Source organism: Lepidochelys olivacea (genome assembly GCF_965140295.1).
Source record: "Lepidochelys olivacea isolate rLepOli2 genome assembly, chromosome: 1".
NCBI lineage: Eukaryota > Metazoa > Chordata > Testudines > Cheloniidae > Lepidochelys > Lepidochelys olivacea.
In genome coordinates this window covers 340,146,389-340,164,175 of record NC_140411.1, presented here as the reverse complement: position 1 = coordinate 340,164,175, position 17,787 = coordinate 340,146,389, and the positions used below count along the sequence as shown (strand labels likewise).

General features: G+C 42.5%; 1 protein-coding gene across 2 annotated transcripts in view; it reads left to right on the top strand.

Moving 5' to 3' along the window:
* CDC123 (cell division cycle 123) overlaps window positions 1-2,201 on the top strand; it is a 74,511-nt gene extending 72,310 nt beyond the window's left edge. The window contains exon 12 of one of the 2 annotated variants that reach the window (XM_084623504.1): window positions 1,744-2,201. In XM_084623504.1, the coding sequence (XP_084479630.1) occupies window positions 1,744-1,770 (27 nt within the window). In that variant the 3' untranslated portion in view covers window positions 1,771-2,201. The remainder of the gene's footprint in view (window positions 1-1,743) is intronic. The other variant, XM_084623503.1, reaches the window with a different exon arrangement.
* The last annotated feature ends 15,586 nt before the right edge of the window (window positions 2,202-17,787 follow it).

Here is a 17,787-nt window from a genome sequence, read left to right as displayed (position 1 = left end):
ATAGGAGTGTAAAATGGAATAAATTCAGTTCTCAGAAACATTCAAAGGAGGGTGGCAGTGTTAGGTGCTGTGGTAATGACCTAACAATGACTCTTTTGCCTTATAAAGTCTGCTAGTAATATGTATTGTGAAGATCAGCTATGAGCTAGAACAGTGGTTCCCAAATAGGGGTTCGCAAAATGTTACAGGGATTCTGAGGAAAAAATTCCCTAATGGCGGACAAAACTGTCCCTCGGGACCCCGGGCAGCACTTGACTTCCAAGAACTAAACAGATCAAAGCAAGCATATCTATCACACTGAGGAGATTTAAACTTCAAGACTCCTTATAAGAAATGGAAAGGGAGGTGGATATTTTTTGCTGTTTTTAAAATCAAGTAGGCAGCTAGTGTTGTTTTTAAAATTATTATGAAGAACAAGTTTAAGCTTTGTTGTAATGTACATTGTTTGCCTGGAGTGCTCAAGACCTGAATGCTTGTGTAGGAGGAACTCTTTGAGCTGGCTTCTTAAATCCCTTCCTGCTGTTTCACATCTGATACTCCTTGATGAAATATAGGAGCCTTGTCTTATAACAGACTTATTCAAAGTGATACGAGCTACGAAAGTGAGATCTTGGAAGAGTGTGGCCATTTTCATAATGTAATAAAAATATTGTAATGATAAATAATTAATAATAAATAGTGTGTAATAAGCATGTCATAAAACAAATTTTATATTTCCAAGATCACTGCTTTTATAATTTATACTCAGGTAAAGGAGAAAATCTCTGGAGATATTCATTTTTAGGAGGGGTTTTGCGAGACTTGACATTTTAGTGAAAGGGGTTCACAGCTTGTTAAAGTTTGGGAACCACTGAGCTGGAAGGATCAGAATTTGCATTTAGAATTCGTGATATTGAGGCTTATCTGAAGCTTGCTGCCCTAGCCTATGATGCAGGCATTTTCAGCTGCTAGCTGAGAAGCTTGATGGAGGGACTGCAGAACCCACTGCAGTCACATCTCTAGGTGCCCTAAAAAGAGTTAAGAGGAAAATAAATTGTGTTGTCCCAGGGCCAGAAGAAAACTTTTAGTATATGTATTACTGAATGGGGAGGGGTTGCATTATGAAAAATTTGCAAGTGCAGCCTTCCCCAAAGCCTAAGCAACAAGCCAAGCCCATTAATCCGATTAATGTACTATCTTCAGCAAGCTAACATTCAGTATCTCTCGTTCAGGCAGTGGCTGATGGGAACACTATCTAATCCGTATAGTTTTCGTGGTGCACCTATTGCTGAGATCTGTGTATTCCTCATATGAAAGTCGCATAGGGGAGTTTTGCATTGAAGTGCCTAGATACCATAGTGATGAGCCTTTTGAAGATCTAGACTCTTAGTGGTAGGTCATCTGCTTTGCAGTGTGGTACAACCAGCAGCTTGTCACACCTAGAGACTTTCCAGTTTCAGGATGCAATGCAAGAGGCACCTGTGTGATCAGATTTTTTTTTGATGGTGAATGTTGGTATTACCCTGGCTGTAATTCTTGGATTTCCAGAGTTCTTGTTTTGGGGAGCATTTTTATTGGTTGACATTGGGATGTGACAGATTCTGTTCCCTATTGTAAATAAAAACCTGTGTTGGTTTCCAGTAGGGAACAGAATTTGCTGCATCCCAGTGTCAATCTCTGGAAAATATATATAATGTTAGATTGGTGCCTTATTTAAGATAAGTTTATCTAACACTGATATTAATTTTCCTGTTTCCTTGACAGAAAAGAAATCAGCAAGATGATGACTGAGGAACCACGAAGTGTAAGATGAAATTTAAAACAAGGAATTTGGCTAATTAAGGCCACATAATAGAGTAGCTATTCAAAGCCATCAATTTAAAGAATTACTTGTTTTTTATATTCATCTGAAACAACTGAAGAGATACTAATCTAATGTGTGTATCGGTTTAATAAATACAAATTTTAGGAAACCATTTTGGTTTGGTGACATGGTGCATCGGCCTGTGTTGTATGATACAACATCCTTAGATTCCAAGTTAGACGCTTGTACAAATGCCACAATGCAAACAAGTCAAGCTCTGCGTGCATCTAAGTAATCAAATCCCCAGTCTTGAAGATTGTGCGCACCCAAGTCATTGAGCTTTACTGAAATTGTAAGACTTTCACTCATGTGTCAGTACATCCTACAAATTTAACTCTTGTGCAGTCAAAATGTCAATGCTTAGACACAGACTATTTTAAAGCAGTCTGGTTGTAGGGAAACAAAAAAAAATTCCTTTAACTTTGTAAATTTAATTTAAGTTTTGAGAACACTTTTTTGTTGTTTTTATAGACGAGAAGGTTGAAAAAAAATAATTTTTTCTCAGTAAAGACCACCAATAGTGTATTTCACGTTAAAGAAAAAATAGATTTAATTCATTAATATTTGCTAAACAATTTACCAACAAATGTGGATGTCATTGATTTTTTTCTAAATCCTGAAAGCACTGTGAAATGAAGTAGTGTTTTTCAGAGTGCAGATGTAGTTGGGAAATTTGCAGAAATGGGGCACTTCAGAAACCAATTTAATATTTGAAGCTGTGTTTTATTCATTTAGTATAAGTTTCAAGCAATCAGCTGTAGCTTCATACAGTGAAGTAAGCCTGTGTTTAAACTCAGTTCTGCTCTTATTGCATCCAGTGGCCAAAATCTCTGGCTTTGATGGGAAAAGGATTGGCCCTGTAATTTATGATGGATTTTGGATTCATTTGGTGCTTCAGCCCCCTCTAGTGATAGGAGACAGCTTAATGCAGTGACTACAGAGCTGGGAAACCTGGGTTCTCTGGCAAGTTGGTAACAAACCTAGGAAAAGTGTCAAATAATTTGGGTAACTCCATTTTTGGGTATCCAGCTTGATAGGTGGGGCCTTATTTTCAGGAGAGCACAGCATACTCATCTGCAGTTGAAGTACAAACGAGCTGCAGTTGCTCCTTGGCTCTGAAAATCTGATCCTAATTTGTCTCAAACTGGCCATCCAAAAATCAACAGCTATTTTAAGGAGTTTAGTCCTTTGCCTCGCTGTTCCTCAGTTTTTCTATAAAAAGGTAGATAATACTTAGAAAATTGGTCACTGCTTATCCCTCTGTGGTTTTAGTTTTGAATGATCATTACTTGTGGCATAGCGCTGTAATACACATCCTGATCTACCATATGTGCTCTTCAAACATACATCTGGAAGATTGCTGTCTTTGATATGGAGGAAGTAACAGACAATGGCTCTTGCAGTCTGAAATTACAAAATGTGTTTCTTTCTGAAGCTTGAGGTGCATATTAAAGAGTTGCCATTTAAGCATGAGGTATCAAATGTTGCTAATTCAGGTAGGAATCACTTAAAAAAACAACAACAAAGGAAATGTTCAGAAAATTCATATATTTTAAGGTGGTGGGGCTGGGGGGCTATTACAATCATCCAGTCAGACCACCTGAATAACACAAACCATAGAATTTCACCTAAGAATTCCTGCATTAAGTCCATAACTTCTGGTTGTGTTTGAGCATGCCTGTAAGAAGACACCCAACCTTCATTTGAAGACTTCAAGTACTTCTCAGGTAGAGAATCCACCCTCACTGTTTGTCTTCAGCTTCCAGCCATTGGATCTTGTTGTTTTTTCTGCTATATTGAGGAGCTCTATTCTTAGAAGTCTTCTTGTAGCACTCATAAGGGAGGGTCATAACATTCTTCTGGAGGTACTTAAGACCATGAGAAAAATTAATAATTCTCTTTTTGGTCAGACAAAGGTAGGCGGGGTGTCAATACCATTGCCCCAGGACAATTTTAACCTTTCCAATCCTCTTTTTGAATATTTCTCTACTTCACTCTATGTCAGGTCATAGTGAGATGAATTTCTACACAGAACCATGATGATTACTGAAATACAAGAATCCATTTCATCAAGGCCATGTTCATAAGTGAATAATTCTATTGACTACTTATGTGAATGAGGGCTGTAGGATCAGATCCTTACATTGTACAATTAAAAATGTAAGCAAACATTATTTTAAATTTGAAGTACATGGGAAGTATAAGGAAATTATTAGAGAATGGAGGTAGGTGCATGCAGGGTAGTTGTGCAGACAGTGAAAAGACACTTTGCCAACTAGTAACATCTTTTATAAAATGGTGGAATTGCTCAGGGTCTGAGCTATGCATCATCTCAGTGGGACAGTCATGGTTCTTGGATTGCAGTTCTTCCCAGCGTGCTAAAGAAAATTCTCCCCATTATGCCTCAGTCAATAGTAGCTGTGTTTAATTTCTTAGCTGGACATCAGTCTTAACAATATTCCAATATTCTTTTAAAAAATTACCAAGAGTAAAAGTTACCTCCAGTACAGTGTGCCTACTTAATGAAGAGGACTCTGATGAATATAGCCTTACTCCTTCCCTTGGCCATGGGGGCTCTTGTAGTTCCTTTGCTTTCTTAATATCCCCCTCATCTTTCCTAATCCCACTGATAAATGGTTTGATTAATCTCAACAACAGAAAAAACAGAAAATATAATAATGAACTGAACCAAAAAAATCACCTTGCTCTGCATAATATTTTACATGATTCAGATTTGCAGATTTCATTTCTGAATGTGCTGCTTTGCCAAGTCTGGAAAGGGAAATATGAACGAGGTAAGTATTCTTCTCCCTCCCCCCCCCCCCATACCACCTCCTTTGGCAGAATGAATACCACCTGTTGAATGCTAGACACCTTATATGGCCATAAAATTATCCTCACAAACATATCCAACATTCTCAGTCAGGCACTCTGTGTAAATCTTTCACGTATCCTTCTGTGCCCATTCTGGCTGACACCCAGGGCATCATAGTAAGCATAGTTGAAACCCAATGAGAGACAGTCGAGTGAGAATATAGACATTGGGATAAAAGTCACAACACAGCCTTTAAGTGGCAATGCATATTGCCATGGCATCCTAAAGAATGTGGTATTCACTAACTCTGTGTAAAGGCTCTTTTGGTAGATCTATAAAAGGCTAGCAGACCCTTCACATGTAGTGAGATCTTGGGTAACATTTTTACTATAAAGTACTTATTACAGTAACACCCAGAGGATCAGGGCCATATTATGTGTGATGCTCTGCAAACAAAGAGTGTCTGTGGTGTTTGTCATCTTACAAAGGATGGGGGAGAGGAGGACAAATATGTCTTGCATATACATACATACTTACTCTGTTTTGTATTTTATAAATATCAGCTTTCCCAACTGACCATCAGTCTATCGCCATCCTTGGGGAATTCTTGTAGGTGTCAGGGGCAGAAAGTAGGCTTAGAGGAGAGGGTAAAAGCTTTACAGATCAGTTCCATGCGTAAGGCATAGCAGAGGAAAGCATGGATCTTTGTAGGAGGAGGGGACAAGCTGTCAATGCTGGCATTGTTGGTAGAGCGGAAATGGGCAAGCATAGATAAAAATAGAATTTGCTTCCTTAGTACACATTTAAGCTAGTTCCCTTTAACATGCTTAAGCAACTCTTGATGTCTCTTTTCTAGCTGGAGGGGAATGACATCTGGCTGAGTGACATCTGCTAGTGTGGCAGCCAAAATGTAAATAAGCTAATCAGCCCGGCAAAGTTCTTCATTCTGAAGTAGCAGGGTCCTGCAGATAGGGCTGTGTTTGGATAGCATTTCTCCTCAAACCTACTATCATTTTAGGAAATAACACTGGAATAGAATACATATCTGGGTCTTTGAGATGATGCTTAAAAGTATAATTGAGGGGCCACAGTCACACAGTTTTTGACACATTATGAACCCTAGATAAATCCTGACGTTAGAGGCTTGGTATCAGAGTGCTTTAAATAAGTTTAGATCATTTTTACCCTATATACATTTGAGGCTTAAACGGTGGCTATTCAACAGTATCATGAAACTCCTTTCTAAATCTTTTAACATGTTGTGTGTGGGGGGCGGTTCTTTGGGATGTTTTTGTTTTTGTTGTTGTTTAGTGAAAACTCAACCAGAAATTGGATTTGTAGCTCCTTTGTTACTGATTAATTTCGTTAGCTCCCTCAGAAGAATACAGCCTTCAATATCATATGCTAATCCTGAGACTGGATGTAATTAAAATTGCATTTATCTGCATAACACAATTGTGGGATTCTTGTTTTCTGGGATATTTTTAAATTTATGCTAAATATTGCACAGTATGGTAAAGTATGAAATATACTATCTAGTACCTGCATGACACTTATCACTGCAGTATCTGAGAATATTCCAAGTCACTTTTAAAAAAAATCTGATCTTCCTCCATCTGCAGGAGTAAAATTTGAATAGATAGAGTGTGCGGGTGGCTGGCTGGGTGTTGGGGTGTGGATGTGTGTAAGTGGACATGACTAACTGTGTGAAGAACGATTGAGAGAAAAGGGTTTTCCAATGAGTTCTGAATTTGTCACAATGAGACTTAGGCGACTAAAACATCTGAACATTTTACTGTAGGACTTGCATGAACAGCCATTTCCCAGGGGTTAATTATGCAAACCTATACATACAAATTAAAGGTGCATTAGAGAAACTGCTCTCTGTTGCTCAATCCCAGCTGTTCCTGATCACATAGGCCAATCCCAGATGTTGAACAAACACCCTCCAGCCATGTTTCAGTGATATGACTTCTTTCCTTCCCATGTCCTAATACTAATTATAAAAGAGCCTTCATTTATACAACACTCACAAAAGAAGCAGGACATAATTTCCATAGCGTAGGTACCAGGTGACATGGACGGTAGCAGTGTAAGTTCTTCATATGCTGCCTTGCTAGTGGGTCTGAACCCTGAGCTACACTTAACAACTTTAAAGGGAGCCTGATAGTTAACAATGGGAGCTGTTGGATTCTGAGCACCTTGGAAAGTTTGTCCATAAGGGTCCCTTCCTGAAACCTGCATTCAGGCAATGCTCCCACTGACTTCAGCAGAAGGTGAGAAGAAGCACTTTAAGAGTTCCCAGAGTTTCCCTGTATCAGTGGGTGTTTTGCCTAACTAAGGATTTCAGGCCTTCTTGAAGTAGCTAGAGCACCAGATCCTTGTTTTGATATGTGTTCTTTCTTCAAAAAGCATCTGACTGAAAGAGGAATAAGGAAGAAAAGGGAAGTGAGGACAGAAACGCACATTCAAATGACATCCCCCATCTTCCTCTTTCAGCTCTGGTGTGTTTGGGGGGTGGAAGTGGTGCTGTTTTCCCTGAAAAGAAGCTGAGACACAAATGGAGGGAGTGGAGGGGAGTGTGTGTGTAAAGTAAAATAAAACTCAAATCGAAGGCCAGATACCTTAGGACAATGACTTTGATCTAAGGACCCCATCTGAAACCCCTTATGTGTGAGTAACCTCGTTACAGTCAATAGGTCTGTTGGAGGAGGAGGAGAGCACATAGGTGCTCGTTTATAGGAAACGAGGTTAATTCGTGTGATAGTTAATGGTTTCAGGAGAACTGTTCTCCCTGTAACATTACGGCACTGTGAAGAGACCTAACCCATCATCTTTTGTATTTATGTAGCCCTTGCAAATGGGTATTATTTCTTTCTAGGAGGAGATAGGATTGTGGTTAGTAAATGGGTACAAAAGTCTTGAGTTAAGCCCTTGTTCTTGGAATGTGCCCTTATTAAGAAATAGGATTTGGTGCTTGTGATGGGTTGGATCACAGAAACCCCCTTTGGGATTGCCAACTGATCTGCCAAGACTACTTCTGCCCTTGCTTTCCCTGCCAGCTTGGGACTCCAGAACCCTGCCTGGTTGTGCCACCTACAAACCCAGACCCAGGTCTGAACCACGTCCCACAAACTGCAGGCTTAACTGAAAGCAGTTTAAGAAGTGTTCCTGTCTCCAACACCCAGATGCCTAGTACCCAATGGGGTCCAAACCCAAAATAAATCCATTTTACCCTGTATAAAGCTTATACAGGATAAACTCATAAATTGTTCACCCTCTATAACACGGATAGAGAGATATGCATAGCTGTTTGCCTCCCCAGGTATTAATACATACTCTGGTTTAATTAATAAGTAAAAAATGATTTTATTAAATACAAAAAGTAGGATTTAAGTGGTTCCAGATGATAACAGACAGAACAAAGTGAGTTACAAGCAAAATAAAATAAAACACACAAGTCTGACCCTAATACAGTAAGAAGCTGAATACAGATAAAATCTCATCCTCAGAGGTGTTCCAATAAGCCTCTTTTACAGACTAGCCTCCTTCTAGTCTGGGTCCAACAATTACTCACACCCCTGTCGTTACTGTTCTTTGTTCCAGTTTCTTTTAGGTATCCTTTGGGGGTGGAGAGGCTATCTCTTGAGCCAGGTGAAGACAAAATGGAGGGGTCTCCCAGAGCTTTATATAGTTTCTCCTTGTGGGTCTAAACCCCTCCCTCCACCTGTGCAGAATTACAGCTACAAAATGGAGTTTTGGAGTCACATTGGCAAGTCACACGTCCATGCATGACTCAGAACTTTACAGGCCAAGCCACATAGCCAGGAAAGCTCAGGTGTGGATTGGCATCTGTCAAAGTCTATTATAAGCTTAAGTGTTGATTGGGTACTTAACTTGCACATTCCATCATATCTAAAGAAGCTGATGAAATGCCTTACTCAAGCTACTTAAAATCAAACAAGTACACAGCCAACTTCATAACTTTGAATACAAAACTGATACATGCATACAAATAGGATGAATATATTCAGTAGCTCATAACCTTTACAAAGATATGTTACATGGCATATGTAGCATAAAACATATTCTAGTTATGTCATATATACATTCATAGGCATATCTCCATAAAGCCTTATGAGGTGCAACGTCACAGTGCTCTTCAGTGCTTTTTGTACATGGAACTAACTGATGGAAAAAAGTTTTTTAAAAAATCCCAGTAATCTTCTGATTTTTTTAACTTCTTTAAATTTTGAAATCTGTCAAAATTGTCAATTTTTTGAGTTTTCAAAAAATTTCAACCAGCTGATAGGAAAACCTCAAAAAATTTCAACTAACATTTTTGTTGACAGTTTTTTCCCTTTGAAAATAAAAATAATAATAATAAAGAAGTCAGCTGAAACCTTGAAATTGGTGCAATGTCAGCTCTAGTTTCAGAGCTATCTCATTAGTGCCACTCCCTGGCATACACAGTTTGTACTGGTGCAGTGCTTCCCTTCCCCCAGAGTTTGAAACTAGAATAAACTGCATTATGAGTTTGTTCTGGTAATTGATATGATGATAATATCTAGGTCTTATATAGTACTTTTCGTTAGATCTCAAAGAACTTCACAATCTTTAATGTGTTTATCCTCATAACACTCCTGTGATGCAAGGAAGTGCTGTTATCCTGTATTTTACAGGTGGGGAACTGAGGCGCAGAGAGGCTAAGTGATTTGCCCGAGGGCACACAGGAAGTCTGTGGTAGAGCAAGGACTTGACGCTGGGTCTCCAATGTCCTAGGCTGGTGCCTCTACCACTGGACTTCCTGTAGACAGTCCCACTGGAGACAAGGCCTACAACTTAATCCCTTCAGAAACCAACACTTGGTGGGGCTCCAGAAGTAGACTGGAAAGAACTGTTTAAAAGCAATGACTGCTGGCACCTGAATTCATGTGTTAAAGCACAGAAGATCATCATATTTGTATTTCTGGTCCCCTTTTCCTTTTGTTTAAAGTTTAATTGCAAACATGATTTTCCAATCCACTGTGGAAACAATTCAGTTTGAGGTTCTTCTAGGCTAGTGTCCTTTGACATACGTTTCCTAAATAAGAGATCATCCACTTCTCTTTAATCTGCACATTTAATTCCTTATCAGTTACATTGTTTCAATACTTACCAGGGATAATTCTCCTTAATTATTACCTCCAGCACATGGCTGCACATATGCTGTTTCCATAGCCTCTTTCTCTTGTGTGGAAGTCTACGTTAAACTTCGAAGTTTTGTTAAATTCTGCAGAGTGATGATAAGTTAGTCAGTCTGAGGCTCCCCCATGTTGAGAGCTGAGGGCTGGAATGACCTCATGGCTGTGGAATCCACTTTAAAAATAACATCATGGAGGGGAAAAAACCCAGCCCTGGAATAAATTAACTAGAGTCCTGTCACTTTCAGACACCTGAAATTGCTACTTCTAAACATCTGGCTTTGAGTCACAGGCTTTACAGCCAGAGAAATGTGCTTCTCTTAGAAAATGCCCTTAACACCTCATGGAAATCTTTGGAACCCAAGAGCTGTTTTGCATGCTGTGTGTATATATAGCATAATTTTGGTGTTTTTCTTCCTTTGATCTTTAACCAATGAGGACATTTGCATGCAAATAGAATTTCTGGATGGGATTCTCCTCTCCACTCTGGCCTCTATGTGCTGCTCCAGTGGCACCTTGGGGCCTTATAAGCCCTGCAGCACCCGCACAGGGCTACCATAAGTGGTCCTACACTGTTCCTTCCCCTACTTCCAAGCCTTGTCATAGGGGGGATGCTGGGAGTGGGAGGGGACATGTTGGAACAGTCACTATACTATGGAAATTTTGAGCTGCAAGCACCTTATAGACTGCCCTCAGGAGGTTGCTGTAAATTAGAGCATCCAGAAACTCCACACCAGCTCCACGTAACAAACCAGAATAGCATGGGCACAAGGATGTCTTAAAATCACCTTCACCTCCCACTCCTTGGTTGTGCATTCTGTGCTGTACCTCCAGGGGGTGCCACAGAGAATCCCTCCCTCTGTTTTTAAGACCCCCTTTTCCCTTGCTGCTTGTTCCCTGCATGATGATGTAATCTTCTTTGTATGACATCACAGGTATTGCCACAGCAGCCAGTTATGATGTCACTTGTAGAGAGAGTTATGACCTAAGTTTCCTCTAAGCTGTGCAGCCACCCAGCTGGCTATTAAGGGCTGCGCAGGTGGAGAGAGGCGCCTCAACCCGGCCCCAGCCGCGGAGCTGCCCCAGCTGGGGAAAGGTGCCTCTCCCCTGGCCCTGGAGCTGCCACAGCCAGAGAGAGGTGCCTCTCCCCAGGCTGCTGCAGCAAGAGAGGGCTGGGGGGAGTCCTCTCTCCTTGCCACAACCCCGGCGCAGCCTGTACCCTAAACCCTGCATCCCCAGCCCCACCCCAGAGCCCGCACCCACAGCTGGAGCCCTCACCCCCCCTCCCCAACCCTCTGCCCCAACCCTGAGCCCCTTCCCACACTCCGAACCCTTCGGCCCCACCTCTGCCACACATCACCTCCATATTGGTGCATACAGCAAAATTCATTCCGCACATGGATGTAAAAAATTAGAGGGAACATTGGTTAATACTTCATCAATGGAACTCCCTAATCTAGCTACTAGCCAAGAAGATCTCTTTATGGGGAGCAGCCAAGCGGGGAATAGGTAGCAGGAGCAGATGCAGTTGAAACAAAGGTCTTGTTTTCCTGCAAATACCTTTGTTAGTAAAGACCAAAATAATTATACAAAAATAGGAGAGTCGTGTGTGTCTCAACATCTGTCCACAATCTTCTTTCAGATCTATTCTTTGAATTCCCATTTAAGTCACATCTGGTGCTCTGACATCAATGTATGTACATATGAAAGCAGAATTTGGCCCATAATGTTTTTCAAAGTTTTCCATAAGGCTCAGACAGCTCATTAAACAAGATAATCCTAGCTAATGTTTCCGTTTGTAGATCCGGTACGGGTGCCCTAGTTAAAGGCAACAGCCCCCATTCAACTGTGTTTCCTCTATTTACAGGGTTAGGTTCATCTTTATATTAAATTAATTAACAGTACACAAAATAATTAACATTAAACACTAAAAATATCATGTTATATTTGCAAAGAAAGTAAGTCAGGTGCTATTATGAAGCCTGATCATCCATTTTATTAAAAATGCAATTTGCAGATTCTGAATTCTAGACTTTGCTTTTTTTTTTTCTTCTGTTTGGTCATGAAAAGCCTGAGCTGCTATTCAGTGAGTTAAAGTATCATTCAGTTCCATTTAAAAGCTAGTTTTGTTTTGCTTTTTAAATACCTACCCTTCCTTACACAGTTATCCAAAATTAAATGTTCACAATTTCATTCTGTGGTGGGAAACTTCAATACAGGACATCTGGCTCCTTGGAGAATGGACTTTGAAGAATTCATTTTGCCTAACGGCAATCTTCCACAACTCTCATGGGTTTGAAAGTTTAGCTAGATCTCAAATTGTAGCAGATTCTCATTTGGCATAGGAGAGACTCTGCGGGCACAATAGCACAGAGAAGGGAGAGAGTGTAATTCAGATGTGGGGGGAAAAAAAACCAGAGTGAAAATGCAGAGTAAAGCACAGCAGAGTGCAAAATCTAGGCCCTCATCTTGTAAAGACAGGTTTCAGAGTAACAGCCGTGTTAGTCTGTCTTTGCAAAAAGAAAAGGAGTACTTGTGGCACCTTAGAGACTAACCAATTTATTTGAGCATAAGCTTTCGTGAGCTACAGCTCACTTCATCGGATGCATACCGTGGAAACTGCAGTAGACATTATATACACACAGAGACCATGAAACAATACCCCCTCCCACCCCACTGTCCTGCTGGTAATAGCTTATCTAAAGTGATCATTAAGTTGGGCCATTTCCAGCACAAATCCAGGTTTTCTCACCCTCTGCCCCTCCACACACAAACTCACTCTCCTGCTGGTAATAGCCCATCCAAAGTGACCACTCTCTTCACAATGTGTATGATAATCAAGGTGGGCCATTTCCTGCACAAATCCAGGTTCTCTCACCCCCTCACCCCCCTCCAAAAACCACACACACAAACTCAATCTCCTGCTGGTAATAGCTTATCCAAAGTGACCACTCTCCCTACAATGTGCATGATAATCAAGGTGGGCCATTTCCAGCATAAATCCAGGTTTTCTCACCCCACCCCCATACACACACAAACTCACTCTCCTGCTGGTAATAGCTCATCCAAAGTGACCACGCTCCCTACAATGTGCATGGTAATCAAGGTGAGTCATTTCCAGCACAGATCCAGGCTTTCTCACCCCCCCCCCCCCGGAACACACACACACACACACATAAACTCACTCTCCTGCTGGCAATAGCTCATCCAAACTGACCACTCTCCAAGTTTAACCAGAACGTCTGGGGGGGGGGGGGGGTAGGAAAAAGCAAGGGGAAATAGGCTACCTTGCATAATGACTTAGCCACTCCCAGTCTCTATTTAAGCCTAAATTAATAGTATCCAATTTGCAAATGAATTCCAATTCAGCAGTTTCTCGCTGGAGTCTGGATTTGAAGTTTTTTTGTTGTAAGATAGTGACCTTCATGTCTGTGATTGCGTGACCAGAGAGATTGAAGTGTTCTCCGACTGGTTTATGAATGTTATAATTCTTGACATCTGATTTGTGTCCATTTATTCTTTTACATAGAGACTGTCCAGTTTGACCAATGTAAATGGCAGAGGGGCATTGCTGGCACATGATGGCATATATCACATTGGTGGATGTGCAGGTGAACGAGCCTCTGATAGTGTGGCTGATGTGATTAGGCCCTGTGATGGTGTCCCCTGAATAGATATGTGGGCACAGTTGGCAACAGGCTTTGTTGCAAGGATAGGTTCCTGGGCTAGTGGTTCTGTTGTGTGGTATGTGGTTGTTGGTGAGTATTTGCTTCAGGTTGCGGGGCTGTCTGTAGGCAAGGAATGGCCTGTCTCCCAAGATTTGTGAAAGTGTTGGGTCATCCTTCAGGATAGGTTGTAGATCCTTAATAATGCATTGGAGGGGTTTTAGTTGGGGGCTGAAGGTGATGGCTAGTGGCGTTCTGTTATTTTCTTTGTTAGGCCTGTCCTGTAGTAGGTGACTTCTGGGAACTCTTCTGGCTCTATCAATCTGTTTCTTCACTTCCGCAGGTGGGTATTGTAGTTGTAAGAAAGCTTGATAGAGATCTTGTAGGTGTTTGTCTCTGTCTGAGGGGTTGGAGCAAATGCGGTTGTATCGCAGAGCTTGGCTGTAGACGATGGATCGTGTGGTGTGGTCAGGGTGAAAGCTGGAGACATGTAGGTAGGAATAGCGGTCAGTAGGTTTCCGGTATAGGGTGGTGTTTATGTGACCATTGTTTATTAGCACTGTAGTGTCCAGGAAGTGGATCTCTTGTGTGGACTGGACCAGACTGAGGTTGATGGTGGGATGGAAATTGTTGAAATCATGGTGGAATTCCTCAAGGGCTTCTTTTCCATGGGTCCAGATGATGAAGATGTCATCAATATAGCGCAAGTAGAGTAGGGGCTTTAGGGGACGAGAGCTGAGGAAGCGTTGTTCTAAATCAGCCATAAAAATGTTGGCATACTGTGGGGCCATGCGGGTACCCATAGCAGTCCCGCTGATCTGAAAGTATACATTGTCCCCAAATGTAAAATAGTTATGGGTGCGGACAAAGTCACAAAGTTCAGCCACCAGGTTAGCCGTGACATTATCAGGGATAGTGTTCTTGACGGCTTGTAGTCCATCTTTGTGTGGAATGTTGGTGTAGAGGGCTTCTACATCCATAGTGGCCAGGATGGTGTTATCAGGAAGATCGCCGATGAATTGAAGTTTCCTCAGGAAGTCAGTGGTGTCTCGAAGGTAGCTGGGAGTGCTGGTAGCGTAGGGCCTGAGGAGGGAGTCTACATAGCCAGACAATCCTGCTTTCAGGGTGCCAATGCCTGAGATGATGGGGTGCCCAGGATTTCCAGGTTTATGGATCTTGGGTAGTAGATAGAATATCCCAGGTCGGGGTTCCAGGGTTATGTCTGTGTGCATTTGATCTTGTGCTTTTTCAGGAAGTTTCTTGAGCAAATGCTGTAGTTGCTTTTGGTAACTCTCAGTGGGATCATAGGGAAACCAGTTGGAGAACACTTCAATCTCTCTGGTCACGCAATCACCGACATGAAGGTCACTATCTTACAACAAAAAAACTTCAAATCCAGACTCCAGTGAGAAACTGCTGAATTGGAATTCATTTGCAAATTGGATACTATTAATTTAGGCTTAAATAGAGACTGGGAGTGGCTAAGTCATTATGCAAGGTAGCCTATTTCCCCTTGCTTTTTCCTCCCCCCCCTCCCCCCAGACATTCTGGTTAAACTTGGATTTAAACTTGGAGAGTGGTCAGTTTGGATGAGCTATTGCCAGCAGGAGAGTGAGTTTATGTGTGTGTGTTCCCCGGGGGCGGGGGGGTGTGTGTGTGAGAAAGCCTGGATCTGTGCTGGAAATGACTCACCTTGATTACCATGCACATTGTAGGGAGCGTGGTCACTTTGGATGAGCTATTACCAGCAGAAGAGTGAGTTTGTGTGTGTATGGGGGTGGGGGGGTGAGAAAACCTGGATTTATGCTGGAAATGGCCCACCTTGATTATCATGCACATTGTAGGGAGAGTGGTCACTTTGGATAAGCTATTACCAGCAGGAGATTGAGTTTGTGTGTGTGGTTTTTGGAGGGAGGTGAGGGCGTGAGAGAACCTGGATTTGTGCAGGAAATGGCCCACCTTGATTATCATACACATTGTGAAGAGAGTGGTCACTTTGGATGGGCTATTACCAGTAGGAGAGTGAGTTTGTGTGTGGAGGGGCGGAGGGTGAGAAAACCTGGATTTGTGCTGGAAATGGCCCAACTTAATGATCACTTTAGATAAGCTATTACCAGCAGGATAGTGGGGTGGGAGGGGGTATTGTTTCATGGTCTCTGTGTGTATATAATGTCTACTGCAGTTTCCACGGTATGCATCCGATGAAGTGAGCTGTAGCTCACGAAAGCTCATGCTCAAATAAATTGGTTAGTCTCTAAGGTGCCACAAGTACTCCTTTTCTTGTAAGACTTACCCATGTGCTTATTTTTGCACGTGTTGTGTGAACTCCTGGCTCCACTGAAATCAATGGCAAAACTCCCATTGACTTCAGTGGGGCCAGGATTTCACCCATGCTGAATAGCCCCGTTAACTTCAATGAAACTACTGTACTCACAATGGGTAAAGTTAAAGGGGTGCATAAATCTTTCCAGAATTGAGGTTCAAATATGGGGAGGTTGAAAGAGGGACCAGAGCAAGAGACAGAGAAGCAATCCAACCTGGAAAAAAATAAAGGTCATAACATACCCCTTTGTGCCAGCTGAATTATTTTTGTTGTGTTATTTTGTTTGTGGTTGGTGGTGTTTTGTGTGGGTTTCTTTGCTTAGCGTCACATAGCAGAGAGTTTCCTTTATGCAGAAAAATAGCTTGCTTGTTAAATGAAACCATCCTGGAAAAACTAGGAAAACTCATACTTGCTTTGTGCACCTGAATGTAGTTTGAGAGTTTTGCAAAACCTCAACTTCTGTGAGGTTCACCAGCAGGTGCCCTTAGTTTACAAGGTGCTAAGTGCTATTGTTCTTTTCAGAAGTAAGTTACAATAGTCTGATTTGTTTAAATAGCTAAAGGAGTTTTCCACAAGATGGCTCCATCCAGTCTGTAGTGTTTTTTGAACTCACCAGCCCTTGAATTAAAAGGAAAAATACCATCACACAGTCACCAGTGGGGAGAGAATTAAATCAAAATGGGGCCCACAGAATTGTTTATTTTCCAACAGATGTTGTAATGTGGGTTTAAGATTATTCGATGGTTTATTGAATCAATATACAAAGTGCATTTAGAGCTAAGTGTATCCTTGATAGAATGACACCAGATATTAATTTGGCCCAGAGACAGTACTATTGCACTTGATCATGCAAATTAGTGTCTGCATGAACGTATGTATGTGCACCTGAAGAAGAGCTCTGTGTCACCAACAGAGGTTGGTCCAATGAAAGATATGACCTCACCCACCTTGCCTCTCTAATATCCTGGGACTGACATGGCTACTACTGTACTTCATAAAAAGCATTAAAGCCAAATCCTGCCTTGGAGGGGGATGCAAGGAGGAGCAGAAATAGCAAGCTGCTCAATGCTTATGCTTCAGTAATGAAGGCCATATAAGTAACGAAATAGGCAGATGCTGCCAACATGTCCTGCACTGAAAGAACCTGCCAAAGAGGGTAATGTTGGGCATAGGCGCTGACTTTCCAAAGTGACCCAGGCCTTGCCCCCAATCCACCCTTTCCCCCAAAGCCCCACCCCACCCTGCCTCTTCCCACCCTTGCTCCACCCCACCCCACCCCTTCCCGCCCAGTTCCGTCTCCCCAAGCATGCCGCATCCTTGCACCTTCCCCCCTCCCTCCCAGCTTCCTGCATGCCGCAAACAGCTGTTTCGCAGCGAGCGGGAGGCATGGGGAGGGAGGGGGAGGCACTGACGGCCTTGCGGGTCCCTTGGTCCACTACACTCCTCCTGGTGGACGGAGCTGGGCCAGCCTCCCCCGCTCATGCTGGAAACGGGCATGACAGGAAGTAGAAACAGCTCAGTTGGGCTGGAGCCCGGAAAGGAGGCAGATGTCTCCAGGCCGCTGCAGAATGCCAGAGCTAAACCTGCGCTGTGCAGCACCCTGCCCTGCAGGAGACCAACCCTGGGGAGGAGTTGGCGGACAGCTGTCTGCAGCGTACCCTGAGGAGACAGAGGGCCCTTGGACTGTGGAGCCTCCCCACCCAGACTGTGGTAAGAAGTAGCCCAGGGAAACCAGACTTTAGTCCAGGTTTGTTGCTGGAGCACAAGTCAGCATGTTTTGGTGGGATCTCCGCTGACCCTGAGGTGGAACTGTTCGCCACTGTCAGGGCCCTGGGCTGGGACCTGGTGGAGCAGGGAGGACTTGGGTCCCCTTACCCTCTGCCGCCAACCCCATCCCTGGGGGGTGTCGGCCTTTTCACCCCTAGGTCAGAAGGCCTGTGCTTTGCTTGTGGCTTGCC